This window comes from Gavialis gangeticus, unplaced genomic scaffold, assembly GCF_001723915.1.
Source record: "Gavialis gangeticus isolate Ggan-Ray unplaced genomic scaffold, GavGan_comp1, whole genome shotgun sequence".
In the NCBI taxonomy this organism is placed as follows: Eukaryota; Metazoa; Chordata; order Crocodylia; family Gavialidae; genus Gavialis; species Gavialis gangeticus.
In genome coordinates this window covers 25,611,787-25,633,290 of record NW_017729002.1, presented here as the reverse complement: position 1 = coordinate 25,633,290, position 21,504 = coordinate 25,611,787, and the positions used below count along the sequence as shown (strand labels likewise).

The 21,504-nt window shown below is 41.4% G+C and overlaps 1 protein-coding gene across 1 annotated transcript in view; it reads left to right on the top strand.

Annotated features, from left to right (window-relative positions):
• The window catches only part of DNAH3 (dynein axonemal heavy chain 3), a 149,958-nt gene that overhangs the window by 35,754 nt on the left and 92,700 nt on the right, over positions 1-21,504 (top strand). Inside the window, exons 8-21 of the mRNA XM_019507713.1 lie at positions 629-754; positions 3,565-3,760; positions 4,568-4,747; positions 7,526-7,662; positions 7,825-7,930; positions 8,632-8,810; positions 10,091-10,275; positions 12,201-12,324; positions 13,396-13,549; positions 15,085-15,229; positions 15,612-15,823; positions 16,070-16,161; positions 18,553-18,667; positions 19,048-19,164. Coding sequence (XP_019363258.1) covers positions 629-754; positions 3,565-3,760; positions 4,568-4,747; positions 7,526-7,662; positions 7,825-7,930; positions 8,632-8,810; positions 10,091-10,275; positions 12,201-12,324; positions 13,396-13,549; positions 15,085-15,229; positions 15,612-15,823; positions 16,070-16,161; positions 18,553-18,667; positions 19,048-19,164 — 2,068 coding nt within the window. The remainder of the gene's footprint in view (positions 1-628; positions 755-3,564; positions 3,761-4,567; positions 4,748-7,525; positions 7,663-7,824; positions 7,931-8,631; positions 8,811-10,090; positions 10,276-12,200; positions 12,325-13,395; positions 13,550-15,084; positions 15,230-15,611; positions 15,824-16,069; positions 16,162-18,552; positions 18,668-19,047; positions 19,165-21,504) is intronic.

Sequence of the window (21,504 nt, the reverse complement as noted above, 5' to 3'; positions counted from 1 at the left end):
CCCCCAGCTTCCTAATGAGAATGGGGTGAGAGACAGTGTCAAAAGCCTTCCTGAAGTCTAGCAAAACTATATCCACTGCCACCCCTGCATCCAGTGATTTAGTGACCTGGTTGTAAAAGGCCACCAGGTTGGTCTGACAGGACCTGCCGCTGATGAACCCGTGCTGGTTGCCCCTGAGCATGCAGTTCCCTGCAGAACCTTGCAAACTGTGATGTGTGTCTTGTGAAGCACTGAATCACAGTGTATGAAAAATTGACATGATTTTGACTTTTTCTCCTTAGAAAGGAGCCAGGGTCCACACTTAGTTCTGTTTTTGTTACTATCTGATATGAGGAAAAGCAGCTGTCCCTCTGCATGTTTGTGTTTGTCCAGGTGGAATAATGAATTTAGAAAAGGGGACAGAAAAAGTTATTGTAACATGAATAAGGGCAAATGCAAAATGAAATTCATGCAGTCCTGAATGCTATTTTAATAGCAAAAGTGTATTAAAAAATATGTAGAGTAATTTAGGAGAGAAATAGCATGCATCAGATTAACTTCTTATAAGAGCGTCTCCTGTTGCATTTGATTTACTTGCCTTTAAAATGAACTTCTCTCACCATCTACATTTTTACTTTATTTTCTGTAGATTTAGCAACCTAAGATTTATTCGTACAGAAGAAATGCTTTTGGGTGAGCTGCCTCTGTTGCCCCATGAATTTGAAGAGTTAATTCAAAGACATTGTATGGAAGCTCGTGATATTCTTCAGAAGAAGTCAGTACTATGCTTAACTGAACAGACTGGTAACTAAACAGAATGTTTTTAGGATATGAAGGCTTAACTTGGTCTGTAACTAAAGAGGAGAAATCCTATATTAAGTGTGGATTCCCATTTGTTCCTAAAAGTGTTTGCACGTGCAGTTTGGAGGGATTACATGCAGTAAATGTTACCACTGCTCCACATCCTTCTGCTTTCTATCAAGCAAACCCCTGATATCTTTTGTTTTAATGAAGTATTTGAAGAAAGCGCTGGTAGTTTTTTTCGTAGTAAGTATTGCCTGATTTGCTTCAGTATATTAGCTGCTTGCATAAGCAAGAAGTCAGGTGCACATTTTACTGATTTTTTTTTTTATAGATGAAAACTCACACCTGCATGTTCCAAAGGGCCATGCCCATTTGCAGCAGTGTCCATACTTAAATAATTGACCTCCAAATCCTAAATGAAGCCATGCACATTGTATTTGCATTGGGTCTGATGTCTCTAGTATTTAGAAACTGTTGCTGTTTTAAGTGATCAAACTAGGCTAAAAGCAGTAGGCCAAATTGTGCAGTCAACAAGAGTTTTTGTCAGAAGAAGCACTTGTCCTGTAATGTATAATATCCCCATTAGTATGTTTATTAGTCAGAGTATAATGTAGAACATATTTAATTCTTTAAAAGTGTCAAAATCTTTGCCCTATTAAGTTCAGTGGGGCCAGGATTTCACTTATAATATCCATGATACAGACTTTAGCTGTAGGATAACAATCCCCATCTACTGCATGAGGGGATTCTGATTAGCTGATTCCCATTGACTTGAGCAGCATACTGTTGGCTTTTAAGTACCTGATCCAGAGCATATTGTCAATGGAAAACTCACATCAGCTTCACTTAGCTTTGTATCAGGCCTTACATCCTGAGGCATCTCTACTACAGAGAAAAGAAATACTGAAGCACAGACAAACATTTAGTTTTCAGGCTGGTGTCACTGATTATGTGGCAAGATTCTTTGCCCATGTCTGCATGTGGAAGCATGTGCTACTGTAGACTTTTAGGAAGCTAGCCCAAGAGAAAGGAAGCCATTTCATTAATGAAGCTTTCCAAGTTTTTGGAACACGGGATTTGTTGTCAGGTCAGAATTTGTTTGCTACATTGGTCTTGCCTAGAGCTGTGTACTCAGGAGTAGTTTAGAAACAAGCAGGCTGAGAACCTTGTTACTTCAATCCTGTTAGAATGAGTTAAGCAAAGACATGCTGGGGACTCTTGGGTACTCAGGGTTCCCTTCTGGGCTGCAGGGTTTTTATCTGAAACTGGTAATGTTAGTCTGAGCCATTTGGTCTCCCCTGTGTGAAGCTTTTGAAATTAGTAAAGCTTAGACTGAATGGAGGAATAGCACTTCTATTTTATGCTGCTCACAGAGGAGTGTGAAGGGAGAGCTGGCTGTGAATAGAATACAAATGCACCTCTTTTCAAATGGATTGTTTCTTTCTCCAATTCACTACAAATCTTGCTTGAGTCCTGTCTGTTTCAAAGGGTTCACATAAAAGATATGGACCAGCTCAGGTTGAAAATACAGAGCAAATATCTTTGCATCTCCTGGGTACTAATGATTGAAGGACTAGCTAGCTGTTAGAAACAAATAGTAAACCCAGAGGACTGTGGCCACATACATACACAACTGCCAAAGCAAAACCCAAAATATATGATTGCTCCGAGGGAGGGAAAAGAACTATTTAAGCTAAAGAACAAAAGGGTATAAATTGGTCATGAATAAATTTAGAGTGGAAATTAGAAGAGGGCTCTTAGCCATCAGGGTTAAGTACAGACTGTCAAAAAGCCTGAGGCTGAATCAATTCAGTCTTTGCAGTTCAGCCTAAGCTGCACAGATTACATTGAAACAGAAGTGAACAGACATTTACCTTTGACTCAGGAAATGCAGCCACATGCCTCCAGTGGCCCAGGCCAGAAGCTGGGGGGTGCTACAGCACTGCTCTCTGGCTGTGTGTTCATTGTCTCTTCCTGATGCCCCTGATGTCTCTGAGATTTGCAGTCCAGAATTACAGCAGCAGGACTCTGCAGGGTTACTCATCACTTCCTCTTCCTGGTTCCAGGTGCCTCTGGGATTTGTAGCCCACAGTTGCAGCCAGCAGTAAGTTTGGGTGAGGGAAGGGGTGTTTAACCCCCCTCCCTGGCCTCAAACCCCAGCCGGTGTTTGCCTGGCGGAATCAGCAGTTGCCCTCGCTGCAGACTGGGCTGCATCCTTAGCTAGGCTTGCTCCTCTCACCTCCTTGTCACCTCCTCACTGCTCCAGCTAGGGAGCATAGGGGTATGGCCAGCCCTGTTCTCTGGAGCAGACAGCACAGCCCAGCCCATGGCTGAAAAGCATGCTGGGATGCGGGGGGACTGTGATTTAACTTGAACCAGGAAGAAGTCTGGGACAGAAGTTTCATAAACCAGTTTGACCCAAAACAGTTAAGTCTGATACTACTGAATCTTACAGGGTTGCACTGTGAGTGCTTCTGCTGTGGCCTCAAACTTTGTGACTTTTGAGCAAGTTGTCAGCTGCGCACCTTAGCACCCATGCCACCCCAGTCCACAGATTATAGTGGTTAATCTCTTGGTATGCATTGAAACCAGTGCCAAGAACCATCCCCAGAAGGCATCTCAAGCACAAACAATCCTGTTTTCGAAAGGTTTTCGGGACGGCCTCTGCTAGGTGTCTGTTTCACTGGTCCTTTAGGTGATGATTTAGCACTAGTTTTATGGCATGCAGCAGGTTCAATCTGCGAGGTTTTAAAATAGGGTGTACTTTGTTTTTTATGGTAGGTGGATACCAACCTGTGCATCCCTCTTCATTGATCAGAAAGAGAAGTGGCTTCATTTGGCACCTCAGAACGACTATGATTCCCCTCGACAGATTGAAGAATATTTTGCTTCTGTAGCAAGTCTCATGTCATTACAACTACGTGAAATGGTTGTTAACTCTTTAGAAGATCTCCTTGCATTTTTCATGATACACAAGGTATGTGTAATGAAGTGTGCTGCTGTTGCTTTTCAGTATGGTGTAGAAAAAATTATTTAAGCAACTGTAAAATGAAATGCTTTAAGGGTTAAATGTCCTAGATTCTCTTTGCTTTCAAGAGATATACCTTAATTCTGTACAGCAACCCAGGCTTCTTGTGTGATCTAGAACTATTCATATGAGTAAGAGATTGCAAAATAACTACCATAAATAACAAGTTCCAGAAGCTTCCAATTATACCTGCAATGAGTGTGCTATACCTGCAATGAGTGTGCATTTGTTTTTTTTTTATTATTTGAATAGGCCCTGATCCAGAAGAGTGTTAAGTATGTGTTTCTCTTTAAACATCTGAGGTCTCATTGAAGTCACAGGTTCTCTTCCTGGGATCAAGCATATAGACTCATAGGTGACTAGAACTATTTGCTTAGACATTTATTAATATGACTGAGGTCTCTTTGGTGCTAGGTGCTATCCAGACATTTTGTGTGCTAGGGGGTTCACGTCAGACAAGTAAAATTGTTCTTTTAAAAAAGAGAATAGTTTCTTAGGAGTTTGATTCTATATAGTGGTCAGTGCTGTACTTCCATCGAATCATTGAAGATGGAAAGCAGTGAGGCCTGGGTGTACTGAAAGGATGTAGGTGCCTAATTCCAGTTAAGAGTTAGGTGCCAAAGTACTTTTGGGGATCTGTACCTGGAAAGATTGGGCTTCAGATCAGGGTAAGTGAAAAATACACCAGTGGTGCAGATATGTGTGCTATCTTGATTTCATAAGCAAGTATCCTTTTCTTTCCTTCTTTTTCTTGAGGATGGGAATGACTTTAGAGAACCTTATCAAGAAATGCAGTTCTTTGTACATCAAATACTAATCATCAAACTCAATGTGGAGGAACCCAAAATTGTGTTTGAGCCACCTATGAAAAAATGTTGGGATTTAATCTACCGTTGCTTCATGGAGATCTTGCGGAGTTCAGAGGAACTTCCAAAGGTACAGAGTAAAATAAAAGAGATGGAGTCTACTATCATGAGGAATGTTTGGGTAGAAACCATCTACGATATAGACAGCAAACAGAGGAGTGTGGTAGAAGTGTTATCCATAGTATGATAAGCCTTTTCAATGATTGCAGAGAAAAGTGGAAAGGATCTCTACTTTTATTTAAGCTACTTTATCACATATTTGATCTCACGTATGGTTCACACGGAAGGAAAATGTGTAGGCCAGTGAAAATATACCTTTGCTTGCTGCAAATTTTCTTATGGCAACTGATTTTTCTATCAATATTTTAAATGGGGACACAGTGGTAAAGAAGCTATGGCATCTTGCAGAGGTGCACATTCAAGCCTCTCAGCGTACTTGTACAGAAGGCCACAGACCTCCAAACGGTACCTGGGCACCTGGTCATTCAGACTGAGGTGTTAAACGAGGTCAAATGTGACATTTCTGTCTACTGTTAGCACAAAAACTTGCCTGCCTTATTCCACTGACCTGAGGGGTCATTTAGAGTCAGGTGGACCTTTGACATGTTTTGATTCTAAATTGGAACTGTTTTTTATTTTTCATATATGTTGGTGTGCCAGACCTGGGGAATCTACTCCAGCATTTGATGCCAGCTAGGGGGTAGACTTGCCTGCCCGCACTCCCTTGCCTCTCTCACCTCCTATCTCTCACCTGCCCCAGCTTGATCTTACGTTATTTAACTTGGGAAGATGCCTCCAGAGGCCTGGGTAGCCTCCTCCTTGGTGTCTTTTTTGTCTAGCCCTCAGAGCACCTCTGCCTCCAAACTCCAATCCTTGGGGCTCTTCTTCAAACTCTATGGGGTGTAATTCACCTTTAAGGTGATTCTGGCTGTGCCCTAGGGGCTAGAATAAGGGATCTACTCAGATGGCGGTTTTGCAGTTTTTTTGGAAACTGCAAAAAAAGGCAATTTCTGCAATCACTGTGAAAAATGGCGTTTCTGACAATTTCGCAGGAATCACCCCCCCAAAAAATAAAAGCTTGCTGGAATACAAAGAAAGCACAGCAATCCCTGCAACTTTAGAGCACATGTGTCTGAGCTAGTGGCATAGGTTCAGTGAAGGCACCAGTTGGGAAAGTGAGAGGGTTTTGGTGCCATCTTGTAAGAAGCCAGATGCAAAGCTGCAGTAATGCTTAGTCTGAAGATGAGTGATTGGCCATCGCAGCCAATCAGTGGCAAGGGACAGGGCTGCTGGGGAGCCTTGACTAATCTGCGGTGTGGGAGGGGCTCGCTGCAAAAAGACGGTGAAATCGGCTCTGCATGCCATGAGCAGCCAGTGAAAATCCCTTTATCTTGCCATGATTTAGGAGGTCTCTAGCTATAACTGTGGCCTCCAGCCATCCCCATAGCCATGTTCATGCCTCACAGATATCAGTTACCACTTGGACAGGGCCTCCTTGCCCAAACTGACACTGGCTCCCTCAGGCCCAAAAGCCCTTGTACAGACTTCAGTCTTTCTAGCTTTGACAATTTTTTTTCTCTGCCTGAGCCCCCTCAGCCCAGGATCACTGCTGTAGACCTTGAGCTCCTGCCCCTCAGCCCTGTCTTGCTCTCTGTACCAGCCCCTGGGGTTCTTGATCCCAGTGAGACTGCTCTTGCTGTCTGTGCCAGCCCCTGAGGTTTGAAGCCCCAGCAAGGTGACTCTCAATACCAGCCCTTGGTGTCCCTGGCCCCAACAAAGCTCTTCTTGCCCTGCACTATCCTGGGGTCCATGGTCCTTACAGGGCTCGATGCTAGGTGTTCCTCAGGCACCTTGTGGCCTCCACAGATCCTCCGTAGCCACAGTCTGGTTCGCCAGTGTTTGAACTTAATATAGAAGAAATAACTAGAACACAACGTGTCTCATTCAGACCCCACCAGGACTATACCAGTTGCCCCACCAGGGCTATACCAGTTGCCACATCCCTCCCCTAAGGGGCTGACTTGATTCCCCAGCTCACAGGGTACCTCCTTTTTCCTGGCAGTCAGCTCTGTCTTTAGCTCCTTCCCCTGCAGCTTGCTGGCATGGATTGCTAGCCCTAGTCCAAAGGCTGAGTTTATGTACGGCTAAACCTTGCCCCTTCTGGTCGTCTGATTGGTGTTTTTGAACATGGGCCGAGGGGCTTCTGTTTAGCCTAACAAGTTGTTGGGACTCCCCTGTCCTGAAGTCCTCTCTGGTTACCTAGCAGTTCCTGCTGTTGCAGGCTTTCTTTTGGACCCCAATTCAGCTATCTCCTCTTAAAATAACAGGGGGCTCTGGCTCTGTTACAGCTGGGAAACTACGAGCATTTTTGCCTGCATTTTATTCCTTCTGTTGTGGAATAGTGTCCTTTGGGCTATCTTTATGTTCTTAAATTAAATGTCAGCATTGTACACCCAGTTTTCAAATACAGGCTCCAGCAGAACAGCCAAGTGTTCACAGTGGTATTTAGAGATCAACATGTCAATGCCTACGTGTACATTTTACACGTAGCCTCTCAGTGCTATTTTGAGTGACCAAAAGTGATGTTTGAGCTGTTGTGGCTCAGAGTTAGTGTTCTAGGCTTTCTCTGATTCTGGGCCTGACATGGCAAAGCACTGAAAAGTGCTTCAAGTACATTTTTAGTGTTGAATTATGAATCATACTAGTATGGCAGGGTACTGTTTCTCCCAGATCACTAGGTAAGTAGAATTATACACTTTTTAAAATGATGGTGTGGGATGGTGAAATACCTTCTCCTATTATTATGAAGTGTTGTATCACTTTATTTGTATTATGGGGGTCCTTTTAGGTAGAAGTTCAAATCTTTCCAGAATTAAAAAGGGATGACCACATTCTTCGTACAGTCAGACCAGAGGAATCTTTGGTTTCAGAATATGTGAACAAAGCTGCAAGGATATTTGAGAACAACACAGTTGGTCCACAAAAGTAAGTTTTGGCTTTTAACCTCTTGCTAATCTAGATCCACAATATGATAAAATTGTGTATAAACAATTGGAGTTAGTGCCATTTGTTGAATGCTTACCTCCAATTGTGGTGAGTCCTAACACTGACATTTTGTTTTTATTTTTATGTTCTTCTGTGTTTTAGGTACTTAAATGTGTACAGGAAATACAGTGATCTTTTGAATAACAAGGCAGAGCAAGAGGTTACTAATTTTCTGAAGGAAAGCCATTCCTTAGAAGCTTTCACCAAGGTAACATACTATACTATTCACACAGCAACCAACCTCTGCACAGCAGTACAGAGATGCAGGTGGCAAGTTTCTCATCCCAAAGAGATCCCCGGTTGGACTAGACTATGATCTCTTGAGGTCACTTCCAGTCTTACTTCTCTATGTTATATGATCTAAGAGCTTTTACTTTAAGGGCTTGATTCATCCTTGGAAGTGCAGGGTACTAGCAGTAATTTACACTCCCTCTGTCCATAGGGAAGCTGTGCTAATAGAACAGATGATAATACTGTTTTCTATGCATTAAGCTGAGGAAGGCAGTTTGTGTTACAAGAAGAAACCCACTGTAGAGGACTATGCAGGTCATGTGCTGAATTAGCACATCACCTTGATTCTTCCTTGCCAGCCTTACTTGTATTCTGAGCTTTCCTGGCTGAGCTAGTCCCTAGCTAGTTGTAGCCTGCAGGCAATATGAACCACTGTATCACAGTGGACTTTCTGCAGTTGGGGTTCTTCAGCCTGGTTCTGTGATGGGGGAGAGCTGAAACCTAAATATGTAAATATAGGTTATTTCTTATTCCTGTGGGTTATTTCTGTGTTAAATATATTATCTGCTTGGTGGGTTGCAGCTAATTTTTTATTCTTTTGTAGCATTCGCCCCACCCCCCCATGCCCACCCCATGGACTCTAAAGAAACTAATAGGATTATTTTTCCCCTTTTGCAGAAGATTAACAGTTTAACAAAACTGAAAAAAGAAATAGCCTCCATGCATGTCACTGTCCCTCTCGCCATGTTCTGCCTGGATGCTTTAAAGCTGAATGAGGAACTTTGCAGTTGTGCCCAAAAACTTAAAGATAGGCTTATTGAGTTGGAAGTGGATGAAAACAGAGAATTAAATAAAAGGTACATGTATGCTGGATTGCTTGGTTACCACTACATTTTGGGTTGATGTTGTATATTAGTGCCTAAGGGACCTTCACCCCTCTGATAGATTTTATATTGTTAGTCAGATATGTGTGGAGGATCCCAGGTTGTTAAAATTGAAGAAAGGAGGTCTTTAATTTTTTTTTACAAAACACTTAAATTAGGCTGTATCTGAGCACATGTAAACATTGCAGTGAAAACACTTGACAATTATTTCCTCTTTTGCTGACTTGTTCAGCTAAGAGCTCATGGTTTTCTGTTTTCCCTGCAAGAGCTGATGCCCATCTAAAGCAGGGTAAGGGCTGTAGGTACCTGTTGGAGAAGTATAGGCCCTAAATTCAGGTGCTGACAAATGAAAAAAAAATAAGCTTTTTAAGATGAATTTATGGTGTGATAATACAGTACATGAGCCTCAGAGCTGTTCCACATACCATGTGCATAATCTTTATAGCTCATGTGTATCATGCCTTAAATTGAACATGAGACAGATTGCAGCTGGCCCATGACAGATCTGAGTGTCAGGATCTGCATGGGGCAGCCCCTGGTTCCAGGACACGGCTATGCCATACTTGATTGGCCTGAGGGCAGAACTGGTTCCTGGACCTCATGCCCCAACCTGATCACCAGAAGCAGATGAGTGGGGTGCTGTGAGCCTGACATTAGAGAGCATCTCACCAATCTTGTGTTCACTACACCCCTTTAAAAAGTGTGCGGCTGGGCTGCACATGCAGTTTTTGAGGGTTCGGGTACATTGATACCTCAGGATCAGGGAACCGCTCCGTTTTTTCTCCCTCTGCACTTTCCCCCTTTTTACCCATGTTCATTTTTATTTGGAGGTCCAGGGGTTTCCATTTTAGCTTTTAAGTTTGCTTCATGCTGGATGCAGTGTTTTGTATATGTTGGCAATAAATTAGTTTTTGATTTTTTTTTTTTTAAGTCTCTTTTGGTGTAAGAGTTTAAATCTTAGATGGAACAGAGGATTCTAAATGTAGGTGCACTTTTAAGTATTCCAGTGGCAATTTAGTGTTGATTTGACTAGGATTCTATTGTATGGACATATCAGCTCTTAAAAGAGAGGTAGGATGATGGAACTGAATGAATGACATAAAAGAACGTCCTTAATTATATGCCTGTTGTGCATATTAGTGAGAATATCTCAATTGTAAAGATGCATTAATGACAAATTGCATTCATAAGATTCTGCACCACTCTTTATTATTAATCATCATAATAATATTAATATGTCTATTTTCCTGTAGCATTTGCAATCAGTACAAAATAATTGCAGACAAGGTGAATGAGATGCCTTTGAACACTGAGGAGCTGGTGGAGCTTACTGCATACTTAAAAAAAGCTAGTGAAATCACTGTTTTTAAACTGAGACGTGAGATCTCTGAAGCAGCCTACAGACTGGAATTCTTGATGGACTATGCTGACCTTCCTTGTATGTTTTAAAATACAGAATATAAAAGTCTTCATGGGGAAAATGTATAAAACAGAGGCTACTATTTATCTGGGGAGCTAGATAAATTATAGAACTTCTATTATGTTTATAAATGGTTGCACAAAACCCCCCCCAACAAAAAGAAAGAAAGAAAAGCGTTTTCTAGAGGGAACTGATTTTGCCAGAATTCTAGAGGGATTCAGCAGATTCTAGAAGGAAAAGTACAGCAAGAAAACAATTCTTCTTTTCCATATGTAGGACCTCTATACTGAGGACTCTTTCAGACAGCTGCTATGGTATGTGCAAGGATTGGTTGCACTGCTGGTTATATTGTTCCCTGCCATACTAACAAAACAAAATCTTTGTTTAGTGTAGGGGTGAGGTGACCTTGTCTGATAAATACCTCTGATTTGATGATAGTAGAGATAGTTTTGAAGCTCAGATATCATCCTATTCCCTGTCATATCAGTATAAATGTGGCTATACTACACCATACTACTATAAATCACACTATTCTGGGGGGGAAATTTTCCCCAGGGAAGTCAGGAATCCATATACACTGGTATATGGATCATGTGTCCATAGAGCTAATAAGTTTCAAACTTGGGTTAGGCATTCATTTATTGCAGACAGACTATTACTGATTCTCCTGCCACCTGATGGCAAGGCACTGTAGTAGAATATACTGCAGATAGCTACCTCTGGGGAGCTGGTCATCTGTTTACTCTAGATGCTGGTGTAACTTATATCCATGTACAGGTGGTCCTCGACTTACAACGTTTCAAGTTACAATGTTTCGCACTTACAACATTTATAAATTGACACCCTGTTTCAACTTTATGATGTCAGTTTTGACTTTACAACTCTTGATGTGATGCAATGCCATGCCAGTGAACAAGTTCACTGCATTGCTCATCTCCCTGAAGAACATCTGTCCAAACTGCCTTGGACACTTTCTTTAAGAAAACAGACAAGACTCCAGAAAAACTTGCAGCCAAGACTCCTGAGAAGACTCCAGCCAAGAACCCTTCAAAAAGTCCAAAGAGCCTTTCAAAAAGTCCAGCAAAGTCACCTCAAAAAAGTCCTTCCAAAACAATATGATTGCTATTTACAATGTAAATACATTAATGTAGCTATATTTCTCATCTTTAATTGATTGAGTACAAAATTCTGGGGTATTTTTAGTGAAAATAGGGTATCAGGCCTTGGTTCAGGAACCAATCCCTCATTTATAATATTGTTTCTTATGAGAAAATTGGTTCCAAGTTACAACGTTTCGACTTAAGACATGGTTTTCAGGAACCAATTGTGTCGTAAGTCCAAGGACTGCCTCTATAAACTCATGTAAGTGGCAGCAGGGTAAATGTATAGTGTATCTGCACCTTTAAGTCTTGCATACATGGGGGACGCCTCAATCATCCCAGGCCACATCTTTAAATGTTCACTACGTGAACTCCTTACTCAACTTTCACATAATTCTTATGATAGCCAAGTTCACAGACAAGAGCAGACCCTAGAACTTAAAGCATATATTTTAATGGTTTTGGTTTGGTTTTATTGTATTTCGATTTCATCCCTTTCAAAGTATCTGTTTCATTTGAAACCTACAAGACCAAATTTTGGTTGCTTCTGTACACGAGGCAAGAATTAGTCCTTCTGTTTATAAACCAATATAATAATCTTACATGAAGATCATCCTGATTTAGAAACCAATCCTCAGCCATGTCAGCACTTTTCATGCTCCCAAAAGTCAACATGACTGTCTGGTCTATTTTTACTTGCATGCTGAAGGTACAAGATTGGGTACTATTTTTTGTAACTTTTCCCTAAAAGTAGTCTTAACCATTCTGCATATTTGTCATAGTAACCACTGTATAGTTCACTGTTTAAAGATAATTTCTTAAATAGACTCTTTTTTAATTTAGATGATGACTTAAAGCTGAATAGTACTGTTTTCCACTGGCCAGATGAGATTGAAATAATCTTTGAAAAAAGCAGAAACCAGCTGTTTGTCAGGAGGGATATAGCAGAGACAGCTCTGAGTAAAAGGTATGGTATTAAATTAGGATAGTCTCTTGTACTGGAAATGGGAAAGAAAAAAAAAGAAAAGACTTAGGACCAATGAAGAGTGTGGTATTGTCAAGTCAGCAGATTGCAGTCAAAGGAAACTCCTAGCTCCAAGTTTTAAATAGTCTTTCAGGCAGGATAGACTGGAGTTTTTCTTGTTTCTGAATTGGTCTGAAGGGTGGAAGGAAGGATGGTGCTATGATTTACATAAATTTATTCTGTCATTCCTGGGGTATAGGTTGTAGCCATGTTGGTCTAAGGACATAGGCAGACAAGGTTCTTTGGGTAAATCTGATATCTTTTATTCGATCAACTCAAATATTTGGAAAAATTCTTCTTTGCAAGCTTTTGGCTACAAATATCCTTTGTCAGGCTAAGGAAACACCTACAGTCGGTGTGCGCTCTTCCTGGATGGAGTGAATAGTAAAGAAGCCAGAGGCTGGTATGCATGCAAGAAAGCCATTTTCTTTCTTGCATGCACACCAGCTTTCTTGCATGCATACCAGCCTCTGGCTTTTTTATTATTCATTCCACCCAGGAAGAGCACAGATCAACTGCAGATGCTTCCTCAGCCCAATGAAGGGTATTTATACCTGAAAACTTGCAAAGAAGATTTTTTTTCGAATTATTGAGTTGGTCTACTAAAAGATATCAGATTCTGTCATTTCTAAATTATGCCCCAACATATCAGGTAAAAACTTTTCTCTCATTTCCAGCCATCATGTATCTTCATGTGGATTCTAAAGACAGCAGGCACTAGTAGACAGAGCCTGGAACTATTATATGTTTTAAAAGGCTTCCTATATTTCTGGCATTGTTACTGACTTTGTTGTCTGGAACTAAAAAAGTCACTTACTCTTTGTGCCTTGGTTTCTTCATCTGTAAAGAGGAAACCTTACACAATTGTGTGGAATAATTAATTAGGAAGTTGCATTTTGTAAGTGATAGGTTCGATTTCACTTGACAATCCTCTTTATATTTAAAAAAATAATTCAAAACTTATAAAAGGAATAAAGTCTAAAATGGTAATGTTTCTGAACTCTCTTCAATTAGGTGTTCCCGATTTGAGGAAACTCTAAAAAAATATGAGAAAGAAGTAGAAAGTTACAAAAAACGTGATGTCATGACTTTGGAAGAAATGAAGAATAATGTTGAGAAATTTAATGAGCTGGATAAGAATTTGGATGATGCAATGGTAGAATTTGAGGTTGGTATTTATTATCTGGCACAAATGTTAATCTATTCAGGTAAACTCATATCCTGGTCTTTCAGAGTTATGGACACAAATCACCAAGTTGACTTTGAAAAGGATCCCCAAATTTGCAGATGCACATTGCCAATTCTCTTCTATTTACTAAAGCTGGTTTGAAAAACAGAATGTTTTTGACAATTTTCATTTTAAAAAATCGTCCTTGTATAACTGAGGATGAATCCCGTATCTACTGAACAATTGAAATTGTTGGGAAAGGAGGATGGCTTGAGACCTAATAGTTCTTGGGCTCAGTTTCTGGCTCTGCCATAGCTATTTTGTGTGACCTTGAGTAAATCATTGAATCACCGTGTGCTTCACTTGCACAGGAAAATTGAGACAACACTGCTGCTTTTCAATCAGTTTTTATCTCTGTTACCTGCTTATATAGGAGACCCTTTTGGGCAAGGACTGTTCCTTATACCTTAAGGTTATTTTCTTGCATATAATCTGCACCTGCATCTGTGCATTACTGGTACATATAAGAAAAACAGTTCCCCACAGGTCTGGAGATTTGGTGGCAGGGGAGCATATCATTAATGCTGCCACTACTCCACAGACCTGTGGAGACTGCCCCCCGCAAAGTCAGATGACATGGCCCCTGTGCCAGATTTGGCTGATATGTGAGGTTGGTCTGCATCTGGTCCTGATGCACTGGGTCAGACGCAGCACATGATCCCAGACCGAGCAGGCATGGGGTTGGATGTGGTCCACAGGGTCAGACCCAGCACATGGACCGAGGTCTTGTGTGCAGCATTGGGTACAATTTGCCTGGATCAGATCTGCTGTGTCATCCTGGACCCAGTATGTGGCCTCAGGCCTGACATGATGGTTGGACCCAGCACACTAGGTCAGTCTGTAGGCCCTATCTAGTGTGTGAGGCTGGAAGAAGGCTCAGGAGCTGTCTCATCTTCCTAGCTGCTACTACTCAATCTGCTGTTCAGATTTTTTTCTTCAAGCTGCCTTTTGAAAACAAAGTGTATATAGAGGTATGCTGTATATTGGCTACCTGATCTTCATTAAAGCCTCTAGAGTCTATTATTATACAAACTAACAGAAAATAACACGATGGATACAATTTCCCAAAATGTGCAAGTCCCTTTTCCAAAAGTAACTTAAACACTTTGGTGCCAAAGTCTTATTGAAAGTCAATGGTACTTAGGCTCAAAAATGGCTAAACCTGGGTTAGATGGACCATCGGTCTGACCCTGTATGGCATGGCTTATGTTGCAAGTCATTAATGAAAAGTCTGCTAAGGCCTGCTTTTTTAGAAGTATTTGAACACTTGCAGTCTTCCAGCTAATAGGATTTTCAAAAGCAGATAGGTGCTTAATTCCCTTATTAAAGTCCCACTAGACTTTCACTGCATTTTTTGGTATCTTAATACTTTTAAAAATCTAACTGGCTCTTAGATGCTTTTATCCTATGTTCCATAACAGAATTCCTCAGTAACAATAGGACTTCTTAACAGAAATCATATTTTTCCCCTAAAGGCTATTAATAAAGAAGAGGAATTATTGGAGCGTGAGAAGAGTCAATTTCCTTTGCTGCAAGCTATAATTGTAAATAAACAACCTTTTGAGCAACTTTGGATAACAGCTTTTAATTTCCATACCAAGTCTGAGGAGTGGATGAATGGTGAGGATGACAGGGCTTTGTGATAAAATTTGCCATTTTGGAGTTGTCTGAACTTGTATAGAATTGTAACTGGGCCTCAGCCCTGAGTGCCTGAAATCCCTAAACTGCTCTGTCTCTCAGTGTCTGTTTATAAAATTAGAATGATACCACTTGCTCATGCAGATGTTGCAAAGATTGACTGGTTTGTCCTGTGCAAAGCTTTTTGGGGTGGTAAAATGCTATGTAGAGGTGCTAAATAAAGTTGTGGGTCTGGTATTTTGGAATGCAACAGTTTACAGTTGTTTACAGTTTAAAAAAAAAAGGTTACAAATACCTATAAATCTTTCTAGTACTGAACAAGCATCAATATTTTCTTAGTGTTCATTTCAAATTATACATGCAGGACCTCTTCAGAGCTTGAATGCTGATGTTATCACTGACGAAGTTGGAAATATGTGGAGAACCATGTACAAACTCTCTAAGACTTTTATAGATCTTCCTGGACCAAAGCGCTTAGCAGAAAATATGAAATTTAAACTTGACAAGTTCAAGCAGCATCTTCGTGTCCTGTCTATTGCTTGCAATCGAGGAATGAAGGACAGACACTGGGAACAGGTGCTGTTGAAATACATACTAAACAATTTAATTTTCTCCTTCAAAATAGTGATTGTTCCAAATCCCCCATTCTTTATTCCAAAAAATTCCACAGTATGTAATTCCACTAAAATTTAGCACATGTTGGACCCAATATTGCAGTTCTAAGGGTGCAGAGCCAACTCTGGTGGAATGCAGTCCACTTCAGTAAACTCCAGTTACACATTTACATCTTCATAACCAATCCTGTGTTCTGTTTATTTTCAGATTAGTGAAATAGTAGGATGTGAGATCAGACCTGATGAAACTACTTCCCTATTAAATATGTTGGAATATGGATTATCAAAATACATGGAGAAGTAAGTAGTACATCCTAATTCTAATTTCTTTTAAACATAAATCCCATTGATACACTTTTCTAATCTGATAAATTTCCTAACCCCTTTAATCCTATTAGATTTTTTTTAGCATTTTAAAGCCTTTAATTTTTCACTGATGAACATTATTGACTTAAAGGTGGAAGTTTCAGAAGTGTCGGAGGAAAACAAATCTGACATGAAAAGCATTGGGAGTTGTTCTTGTAAAGGTATACTTCTGAAAATCCCATCCCTATTTATTCCAAAATTGTCTTCTGCACCTAAACTGCATCTTAAGACTGTAAACATTATTATCTTTCAGTTGGTGAATTAGAAAATGTAAATAAATTCTTGCTAGGTGACATTAGTCAAGGGAGCAGTGTCTAGAATGGCTACAAGATTTAAATGGCATGAGTGAATTCTGCAGGTTATCTCTTAGAAATGACAATAAAGCATTCATCACATCATCATGTTTTTAGAGGTCACATTTCTCAGTAAAATTATTTTAGGGAACTTGAAAACATATTTTTGGTACGATTTTAAATATTTTTTAATCTCTGCGTATAAAGCCAAATGCCTTGGTACCAGTTGTCCAACTATGAGGATTTATGGACCTGCATGCTAAAAGGATACTGTACATACTTACCAAAATTGAGTATTTGTCTAATGCTCCTTGGGCTGTAGGCTGTTTTAAGCAGAGAGAATATTTCTGTTCTGTGTTTGTACAAGCCTAGTGCAATACAGTCCAGCTCTCTTGATAATTCACAAATAGAGGACCATGGCACTGAAAAGAACATTCCAGGTTGCTGAGTCTAATCCTCTCTTATCATATGTGCTACATCATATGATCTCTTTCATAAACTTCATGGACTTCTACCTTGAAAGCAGGTAGGTTTTGCTTCCACTGGAAGACTGTTCCAGAACTTTATTCTCTAATGCAGGAGTATCAAACTGGTTTGGCACCCCAGGCCAGATCTGGCCCATGGGCCTTCGTGCCGGCAAAATCTGTGGAGACGGGGTGAATGGTGTCAGAGAGCTGTAGGGATTGACACAGCTGTTGCTTGCCTCTTGCTGCTGATGTACATGGATTTTGGGGGTACACCTCACCCTGCCACCAAATTCTTAGCCTTTCTAAGAGCCTGGGGCCAGACAAAACAGGTCTGTAAGCAGTTCCAGCTCTTGGGCCATATTTTTGATACTACTGCTCTAATTGTTAGAGACAATCTTCTGATTTTCAGTCTAAATTTATTCTTGGCCAGTTTATACTCACTTATTCTTGTGTCAGCATTGTCCGTTGATTTAAATAGTTATTTTTGATCCCTATTGCTTACCCCTTTCAGTGTATCTATACACAGCAGTCTTCATTTTGCTTGTCTGAAGAACCCAGGCCTGTCTAGTCTCCTCTTTTAAGCTTTCAGTTCCCTGGATCATTCTAGTATCCCTTCTCTGTACCTAGTCTTATTTGTGTTCATCCTTCTGGAATATGGGTGATCAGAACTGCACTCAGTATTCTAGATCAGGTCTTACCTAATTACAGTGGCATCAGTGCTTCTATTTCTCTCTTAGACATACCTTTCCTGATATACCCTAGGATCACATTTGCTTTTTTAAATTGTTTTTCAATCACACTGGCAACTCATAGCCATTAGGGCTGTGTGAAATGGCACCATTCCATTTTGCCTTGAGTTTCGATGGTTCGACAGAACAGTGTTTCATCTTGAATTTCATTTTGAGTCGAAACAGCTGTTCTGTTCCATTGAAACAGAAAGACTCTTTTGACACTGTTTTGAGTTTTGCTGGGGATGGGGAGTCAGCCCAGCTGGGGTGATTTCCCATCCCCAGTGCTAGATTGCGCTGGGGTCAGTGAGGCAGCCCAGCTAGGCTGCTTTCCCGGTCCCCCACACTAGATCGTGCTGAGGGCGGGAGGCAGCCCAGCTGAACTGACTTCCCATCCCCAGCCTATGGTCAAAACATTTCGACTAGCCTCATTTTGTTTTGAGGCTATTTTGAGGGCCTTTGTTTTGTTTCAATTTTGCTGTTTCGATCCCAAAATTGGTCGAAGCAGTGTCAAAATGAAACGTCCAGCGAAATTTTGCACAGCCCTAATAGCCATCCTGTGACCACCTAGTACATCCAGGTTCTTCTGTTCTGTTGTTTTCAACTCATGAGCTCCCATGTGAAATACAGCCTGTTACATATTTCACTGGCCTTTTCATGTGTAAATACAAGGCTGAAATGCATAGGCACTTCAGTGTCATGCATAAGTCTGCATGTAGGTTCACTCCTATATGTTTTCTCATTGAATTACCTTTTTTCTTTCTCTATCCCAAAATTGTTTGTCACTTGGAATGTTTTGTTTGTAACATAGTTAAACTATATTTAATTTTAATCCAGATTGGAACCTATAGGAGCAGCAGCTAGTAAAGAATATTCCCTAGAGAAATCCCTGGACAAGATGAAATTGGAATGGGTCAATATGCATTTCATTTTTGTGAAGTACAGAGACACTGTGAGTAAAGGTCAACTAGCAAATTGTTAAAATGAATAAATCTGTACTGACTTACAGCATTTCAGCAAAATCAGTGGAGTTACTACTGATTTACAGGAGTAGCATGAAGTAAAATCAGGCATGATAGCCCATGCAAAGTTATTAAAATATCTATCTGTAGGTAATTTAATGACCTATGTTACCATAGCATCTGAAAATCTTTTGGGGTTTGAAGTATTTATCCTCACAACACACATGGGAGGCAGGAGGGTTTTATTATCCCTATTTTCCATGTGGGAAACTGAGCCGCAGCAAGACTAAGTGATTAGGACCTCTACATTTTTTAGACTAGTGTATCAACATAACTTAATTTGCTTTAACTAAGTGTGACACATTTACAGAACACCAGCATCCTGTCAGCAATTGATGACATCCAGCTTTTGCTCGATGATCACATTGTTAAGACACAGACAATGTGTGGCTCTCCATTCATCAGACCAATAGAAAGTGAATGCCGGGTAAGGGAAAGCCAGTTTGATTGCATTTACATGTCTTTCATAATATACTTTTCCTGAGTGCTTTAAGGTATTCTGGCATCATAAGAAGTTATACATTTTGAGTTATTTCTAAGGAATACAAATATTCATTCTGTTTTTTCAAAGAGCTTTGAATTATTGGTTTCCAAAGAAGCAGGTGCAACACTTGCAATGAAGCTAAAATGTAATTGTATGGCCACACTGGTTGTCATGTTCAAGATTTTTTGAGTCCTGTATCTTGGGAATAGGCTGATGGAGTTAAACCGACCCTGTTGATTCGCATAATAAGAAGCAGCACTCTCCTTTGTGAGGGAAATACATGTGTAATTTTGTGGCACTGTTATAATCTACATGTTTTTTCAAAGTTGTTTTTCCTGGTGGCCTGCCTGTCTGTTCAGGTGCAATTTCATGGTAGGTTTAAGATATGAAGTCATTCTGCAACAAATTTTTGATGCACAAGGGTGTTAAAGACTGTACAAATTCAAATGGTTTACACAGAAAGTAGAGAGTCTCCCCACCTCCAATTAATATTTGGTTATACTTTTGACTAATCTTCACGATGTCAGTCTTTTAATTCCATCTGTTCATCAGGTAATTAGCCCTAGTGCCTAGGTCCAGCTGACAGCTGCTCAGCAAAAACACCAAGGGTGGTGAGGAGCAAATGCCACCCTTAATTTACAGGCTCCTGTAGTGATCCCCAAGGGTCACTTGATACAGTGCAATCTGCCTACCCTCTTACAATACATCCCTGGCCCACCCCTTACACTGAGGATTGGGAGATTTTGCACAGTTTTGAAGGGCTGGTGTTTTATCAGTGCACAAACCAATTTACAGTCATAAATGAAATCCGAATCTTGCAACTTTGTTCACGGAAGTCCTTCTTCACACACATAGACCCCATTAGGTGCCTATATACAAGCAGTGAGTATGCTTCTGTTGGCTCTGGATTTAGGACCCAAAGGCCTTGTTCCCACCCTCAGACCGACCATGGCCTTTCCATTTGATAATAGGCAAATTTATTGATATACAGTGATAACAAGAAGTTATACAAACAACCAAGCAATTCTGTATAGCTACCAAATCCTACAGCTGTCATCAGAGTCAAAGTACACCTGGCCAGGATGCAGTCTTCACTCTGAGCCTGTCTCTTAAGTGTCAGATGTCAGCATAGCAGCAGCCTGGAGGTGGGATGCCAAGGCTCACACAGCCCCTCAAGTGGGGTGGATGAGATGGGCTGGTCGTATGGCCATTGTCCATGGTGGCCTCGGGGACGCTTCCCAGGGGATGTGGAACCCTCTCAGGGAGAAGGATGGGGAGGAGAAACCCGGGGTGGGACAGACAAAGGTAAGGACTCTTTGTTAATCTCAAGTTTGCACTTTTGTATTCTCCTTCTCCCTTGGTGACTCCTAATGACTTTTCATTCGTGGCTGTCTCTGGTTTGTTGTCTCTCTGTGGTCACATGTCCATGTAGCTTTCTGGGCCTTCTAATTTTGTCTGTTCCCCCAAAACCGGGTGTGACGGGAGTATTGCTACTGGAGCCTTTCTCTTGGTGGCTCCACCCTCCTGTTATGGGCCAACTGCCTGCTTACTCTTCTGCCATGCCTTGATCTTGATTGATTGATTGTAACTAGTGGGAGGCTGCCCACTTTATGCGCCCCGGTGCCAAGGAGCGCTGTCTGCAGCTCCTTTTCCTCCCCTACACCGCAGCCCAAGCCTCGCAGATGGTACAAACGTGGTATTCGATCTGGGTCCTGCTGTGATTTGGCCCTGTCCTTGCCTTCTCTCAGGGGCTTCTCGCTGTCCCCCCCCACCTTGCTCTAGGGCTTCTTGCTGCCCCCCCACCTCGCTCTGGGGCTTCTTGCTGCCCCCCCCTTGCTCTGGGGCTTCTCGCTGCCCCCCCCCCACCTTGCTCTGGGGCTTCTCGCTGCCCCCCCGACCTTGCTCTGGGGCTGGGGTCAATGCACCCCAAATGCTGCGCCCTCTCTGGCGCCAGGGTCCCCAAGCTACTGTGGAGCCCCTATGAGGCCTCCTCCAACCCCTAATAGTCTCACCCAGTCCTCTGGTCAGACAGTGAACACAAAAACACAAAGCCCCCGGGCTATAACATAAAAAGCTAAACCATCTGGCTAAACAACATTCAATCCCTACCGGGAAATACTCCAACTCATAACAGCAATCAGGGGATGCTTATGCAGTTGGGCTTCTCCCCTCTGTCTACACTGGCCAAGCTCCCCCTCCCTTGGCTGCCAGAGGGGAACTGCCCTCCTGGTCTCATGCCTGGGCTTAAGAAGGGCCAAGCCCTGCCCCTTCCTGTCAGCTGGC